Genomic DNA, 6,240 nt, shown 5'->3' with positions numbered 1-6,240 from the left:
ACAACATATATATCCGATATCACTGTAATTCTTTACAAGTCAATGCAACTTTAGTGCTACAATGTTTATTATTTGTTTTGAAATTTTTGATAACCTAGAAATATATAAAAGAATACAATATGGTAAACCAATATATATATCGTACTTAAATTATATCAATCGCCGGCCAGTTATGATATAGATTCTGTTGCGTTTAGCATGCACTAGAAAGTTGACATTTAGGATGTATACGGAAGGAAATTTCCTTCTGTGTGATGGGGAGATTACGTTGGGTGATGATAGCAGATCGACCTGAGAAGAAATTCCAAAGAGTTGACCTGGGCTCCATAGAATACTAATCCCTAGCGCCAGAAGCGCTCTTCGCATCACATGATCCAGCCCCAACTTGACCTTGGTATCCTTATCATTTGGATCACAACACCATGCACTACTGCACTGCACACACCCTCCAAATTAATCCTTCGCCATTAATTCATGGATCATAAGTATACGCGTGTAGCTTGACCTGTAATTATGACCCGTATTGCAATGTGTCACTTACATGTGTGGCCGCGCCACTTCCAGGCGTATACATATACCTAGAGTCAATTCGATTGAATAGGAAATTAGCTAGTGTCATGTAATAACAGGATTAAGAGAGGAGTTGCCCCCTCCCTCATTAACCCCTTTAATACGCATTAGACGTCCATACATTGACTTAGATGCCGCGAGACAAGCGGCATTAGGATTTAAGACCGTTCCTCCTTTTAGCTGTAGCAGTCTAGCAGAGAGACAAAGGTACACACAAGAAACCGGTCAAGGGTCGATCATGTCATCTTCTAAGAGGAAGAGGGAGGCAATAGATCTCGAGAGGAGGGACGACGCCGATGGTAGTGGAGGCCATCGCCGGGCCGAAGATGGCCCGGCAGCGGAGAAGAAGGGACAAGTCAAGCCAGGAGAGGCACCATCCGAAGAGGTGGTTGAAGCGGTTGTGGACCGGGGAGAAGACGGCTCCAAGGAGGAGATCAAATATGGTACTCCACAAGGAGGGGTGATGGAGGAGGACAAGCAATCAGCTGCTGACAACCGCGGCGGCGACGAGGAGAGCGATGATCAGACTGGCGATGATGCAGTTGGAACTCGCGCAGAAGACAAGCACATGGTAGAGGCGGCTCCCGGCGATCATAACCATACCGCCATGGCGCGCGACGAGGTACGCATATAGACATGTAGGTAGCGGTTAGTCATGCATGTGTTGCAACAAGGCAGAGAGGATCGATATAGAATTTTTCTTCTCATCTACCTGATGTATATGTTCTATCTTCAGCTGAGCACGATGCAGGAGGAGATGGAGAAGATGAAGGAGGAGAACAAGATGCTCCGGCTAGTCGTCGACCAGACCGTGCGCGAGTATAACGATCTGCAGACCAAGCTGGCAGCCTACCAGAAGCAGCCGGCAGATGAGCCTAAGGTAATAGCTACTAGTAATTAGATATACTAACCCAATACTAATATCATGTTATTAATCACAACAAATTAAGCTTCAATAGTATTACTCAATTAGTCTACGCATGTTCTAGCTAGCTCTAGCTGACTAGCTAGGCCATTACCCAATTAGTCTACGCATGTTCTAGCTAGCTCTAGGCAGTCTCGTGCATGCCGTTAATTATTTCTCCACGTGACACACCATAATTACCATCTGGATTCTGGAATCTGGATACGATCGATTTTGATCGCGATTTGATTTGCGTACTTGTACAGGAACCCGAGGTGTTCCTCACCCTCGGAGGCACGACGCCCGCCACCGGCGGCTTAACCGCGGAGGCGAAGAGCAAGGCGGATCAGGCGGCGCGGCGAAGACCTTCGGCGGGAAGCGACGAAACGGACGACCGCGGTGAGGGTCTAGGGCTGTCCCTCACCCTCGGCGGCGCGTCGTCGTACGAGGAGGATGCAAGGCACGACGGTGGCGCGGCACTGGACATCGTCAGCGATGGCAGGGAAAGGAGTTACGCGCTGCTGGAGAGTAGCAAGATGCATTCCCCGGCACCCCCGGTCGCCGAAGACCTCGCCGCTGCCGGAATCGGCAGCCAGGGCGGCGTCAACCCTGCCAACCGCAAGACTAGGGTTTCCGTGCGCGTCCGGTGCCAAGGCCCCACCGTAAGACACGGCGCGCATCATTCTCGATCACCACGTTGCACTGTTCTTATTGCTGGATCGCAACCATTTTAGCCATTGATTTGATGCTTGCAGATGAACGATGGGTGCCAATGGCGGAAGTATGGGCAGAAGGTCGCCAAAGGGAACCCGTGCCCGAGAGCCTACTACCGGTGCACCGTCGCGCCGGCGTGCCCGGTGCGCAAGCAGGTGGCTAATTAAATTTACACATTTATCGTTGCACCCGTTGCTTCAGATTGCGAGCTTGATCGATCGATAAGGTGTACTCCGTATCTATGCATGGATTTGATTGATTTGTCATGTGGGTGCAGGTACAGAGATGCCAGGACGACATGTCGATCCTCATCACGACGTACGAGGGCACGCATAACCACCCGCTCCCAGTCGGCGCCACCGCCATGGCCTCCACGGCCACCTCCGCCTCCGCAGCCACCTTCATGCTGCTCTCCAGCACCAGCTCCGACGCAGCTGTCTCCGGTGGACCTCCGCCGTCCTCCTCCTCCTCCTACCTCAGCCCCTACATGCAGCACAACTCAGCCTCTCACTCTCACTACCACTCATCGGCCGCAATGGCCGGCAGCGGTTCGCAGCACCTCAACCTGTTCGGCCATTCGTCTGCCCTTGCCGTTCAGCAAGGACCGCACCTAAAGTACCCGTGGCCTCCGAACCCTTCGCACGGCAGTAGTGCGGTTGGGTTGGGAGGGGGCAAGAGGCCATTCTGGAGCACCGGAGGCGTCAACGACGCCAGGCCGGCGGCGTTTCCCGAGAATGCTGGCACGGTGGCGTCGGACCAAAATAGGTTCTCCGCGGCAGTCGCCGCCGCGATCAACAACTTAACGGGGAAAGACGGGCAGGTGACGGGAGGCAACAAAGAGGGGGAGAGTAGCAACAAGTGGGGGGTGATTGAATCACTTCCACCCCATGACTAGTACGTGAAGTGAGACTAGGTAACTGTGACGGGATTAATTAAAGTCAGGAATTTGATTAGAATTCTTGTGTGCAAACAGATCAAAGCTAGGTGGGGATACACACATTGGGGGAGAAAATTAGTCCTTCTGTTTTGATATTTTAGGTTCTTTTGAAAACAGATTCCAATTGTTGATTATTAACCGTAAATGTGGAGATATTGGTTAATTGTCTGCTCAAGTCATCATTGCACCAACCAACCAAAGTTTGCACCTTCAAAAACATACCAAGGCACGTAAGATGTATATGTAATGTATAATCCAAGCCTCTCTCAAAATGATTGACACTTTTGCTAATTTTCAATTTCATATATTATTAGAATATATCATTTTAGGGGACTTTAGTAATAACCTAAAATTGCAAATTAGTTAGCTTAAATTTTCATCATTATTCAAAGTGTGCAATTGTAGTGTAAGGTTATTAGGTTCATGCAGTGTTTAGTCACTGCTTCATGTAAATGGTTGGATGTTAAGTCAAAGGCTAAGAAAAGTAGTTGTTCACGTAAAATAAGTCAGCCAACATATGAAGACATAACTAGTGGTTATTTCGAGTTTCAAGTTTGAACTGAGAAGGTAGATGTGCAAAACTACTACCTCTCCGTCCATAAAAAGATGTCTTAGATCTGTCTAAATTTGGATATACACTAAATAGTGTCTAATATATCCATCTTTAGACAAATCTAAGACATACTTTTACGAACGGATGGAGTATTAGATTTTGGTTTACAATATGTGATGTGTGTAATCTATATGTGACTTGTGTGTCATGCCTTGTCAGCCGGCTAGATGCAAAGTTCTATCTTTATCATGTTTACATGGGATGCTATATCCCTATAATTTCATTGCTAGCTAGTATAGACTGCATACAGGACTTGGAAGACACAATAGTGAGGCATCACCACAAGAGTTGGCAGCATGACAGAAGTCGGACACATGTCATTCCGCGAGTGAGGAAGGGAAATATTCATCACGGTTCGAATGGTTGGTAGAGTGAGCCCGGGTCATAAGACAACTGCGTAGGTATAAATAAGTAGAATACTGCATTTCCTACTGAGGTTACTATTTCAATGTCGGTTTAAAGCTCTATGGAGATGGAGATCACCATTAAGAGATCCATGCTATTTCACACTTAATATGCCTATTTCTGTTTTGTTATGTTTCACTATTCCTCCTAGCATGTAGATGGTGGAAGTAAAATCCCTCAAAGAATATCAAGTCGGTTGCTTCGCAAGTGTTGCATCATCACAAGTCGAGTATATTTGGTAGTAGTCCTATGAAAGTAGGGTGTTGTCAATACTCCCCGACTAGATGGGTTAGTGTTGGACACTTACTTCAGAAAGCACTAGATTAACTTGACGCGGCTATCATACGGTTATGGGCATCGAGGAAAAGGAGTTGAGGGTCGAGGCATGTGATGCCACCCAACTAAGAAGAGTCGTATAAAGATACGATCGGCAAGAGTAGTTGCCCACCTTGATCACTCGACCGCTACCGGTCACGTTAAAGCTCACTAATGAACTTGTTTATCTTCGATCATGAATCACTATATAATCATGAGAGGAGTGTTGGTTTTAGTGGGAGTATTTATATTAAAATATTTAATATTAATTTCTCTTTATGAATACTTCTCTTATGTGTCTTTGCATATTTCTCTTGTCGATCAATGGCAACCGGTAGCTCTCCATAGTTACCCAATTTTGCATTGAGGTTGATCTCATAGAAAGACAAACTTAATGAAAAAACTTCCTTAATCGAAGTAAATAAGAGTTGTCGAATATTTGGCGATTTTGGCTATCCATGTCACCCCAAAAGCATCGAGTCGTCTGATAGGGAGCCTAGGAGGAAACATGGAGCTGCATGGCTGGAAATCGTCCCCCACCTAGCTACTTGGGTCCGTGAGTCATCGACCTTGGGATATTTTTATGGAGAGTATTACACTAGAACCTACATCAGTTGATGCATACATCTTTTTTATTGCAAAGTTCATAATTAAAAAATGTTTACAGTTCAAGGTTCACATAAGGTAGATGCATATTTAAACCATAAAAAAGGGCAGAAAGCATCTATGCATCTTGGATCCAATTAGAAAGCCGCCAGCCGTTGGCTGAAAATATCCTGAGCAACCCTAACCAACTGGTATTTGATTGTTACATATAGTAGTAACATTAAATTCTCGTTGGTCCCTTGAGAGAAGGAAACACGATAGCTGAATTCTGTGCACAGTCAAGTATATATAACCTGCAAACAATTGAAGCTCCAGTTATGTTAAACGATGTATTATTCTTGCATGCCCATATTGACTAACATAAGCGGAAACATATATTCATATCCTAGCTTTTGTTTTCTTTTCAATACCATTTTGACAATTACCAAACATATTGGTGCTATTGGTCGGTGGAGGAACATTATACGGCAGGTGGAGGAACATTATACGGCAGGTGAACAGTTCGCCAAACAAGGGAAAGGACATGAAGGAATAAATATCGGCAAATCTATTTCTACTCTAACCTCGTTCTGGCGATTCGCGAAGTCAACAGTCTGGTCCGTGCAACTTCCATCCGACGTCCCGCGAGCGAGCGGTGCTCCATCCCCGACCCGGGCCCAGTCTCCAGCGTAATAAAACTGGGGTGCGCATAGTAAATTCCAGGCGTTTTCGAATTTTGGGAGTCGGGCTAGAACAGAGGAGAGAGAGCACCTTATTTTCCTCTCGTTCCTCCTCTCCACCTTGCTTGAATTTAGGTAGTTCTCGTGATTTTTATCCTCCAATTCCCGTCGAGAGTGAGGTCCGCTAGTTTGATGACATTTACTGGAGCTACATCTCGCAAGGGGGAGTGGTGGTCGGCATCTGTGGAGGGGGCGCAGAGATGTTCTCTCAAGTTGCCAGTTAGTTTGCGCTGCGTTGTTCGACGAGTCGTCGCTTACATCCTACCTCCTCGCCAGCAACCTCGAGCGGGCGGAGACTAGCTATATCCTCGTTGGCCACCTCTGCGGACGACCTGCTACATCTTCTTTGTCTACCTCGCACCGGGACGTCCTGCTTCATCCTCGCCCATCTCGCAATATCGATGTCGCCTGCTGCATTCTCATTGTTAACCTCGTCGGGGCCAACTCCTTGCGCTTT

General features: G+C 46.7%; 1 protein-coding gene across 1 annotated transcript; it reads left to right on the top strand.

Moving 5' to 3' along the window:
- The first annotated feature begins 808 nt into the window (after window positions 1-808).
- Window positions 809-3,083, top strand: LOC124688458 (probable WRKY transcription factor 9). Its single transcript, XM_047222137.1, has 5 exons — window positions 809-1,192; window positions 1,307-1,450; window positions 1,741-2,136; window positions 2,230-2,343; window positions 2,466-3,083. Exons 1-5 carry the CDS (start codon window positions 809-811, stop codon window positions 3,081-3,083), a joined length of 1,656 nt encoding a protein of 551 aa, XP_047078093.1.
- The last annotated feature ends 3,157 nt before the right edge of the window (window positions 3,084-6,240 follow it).

The sequence above is a fragment of the Lolium rigidum genome, chromosome 2, assembly GCF_022539505.1.
Source record: "Lolium rigidum isolate FL_2022 chromosome 2, APGP_CSIRO_Lrig_0.1, whole genome shotgun sequence".
In the NCBI taxonomy this organism is placed as follows: Eukaryota; Viridiplantae; Streptophyta; class Magnoliopsida; order Poales; family Poaceae; genus Lolium; species Lolium rigidum.
The sequence above is the reverse complement of the archived record's forward strand: the minus strand, read 5'-3'. Positions and strand labels throughout refer to the sequence as shown.

Coding starts and splice junctions, on each gene's coding strand:
- LOC124688458 (XM_047222137.1), top strand. CDS start 809: ATGTCATCTTCTAAGAGGAAGAGGGAGGCAATAGATCTCGAGAGGAGG. Junction 1,451..1,740: donor AGCCGGCAGATGAGCCTAAG/GTAATAGCTACT, acceptor GTACTTGTACAG/GAACCCGAGGTGTTCCTCAC. Junction 2,137..2,229: donor TCCGGTGCCAAGGCCCCACC/GTAAGACACGGC, acceptor TGATGCTTGCAG/ATGAACGATGGGTGCCAATG.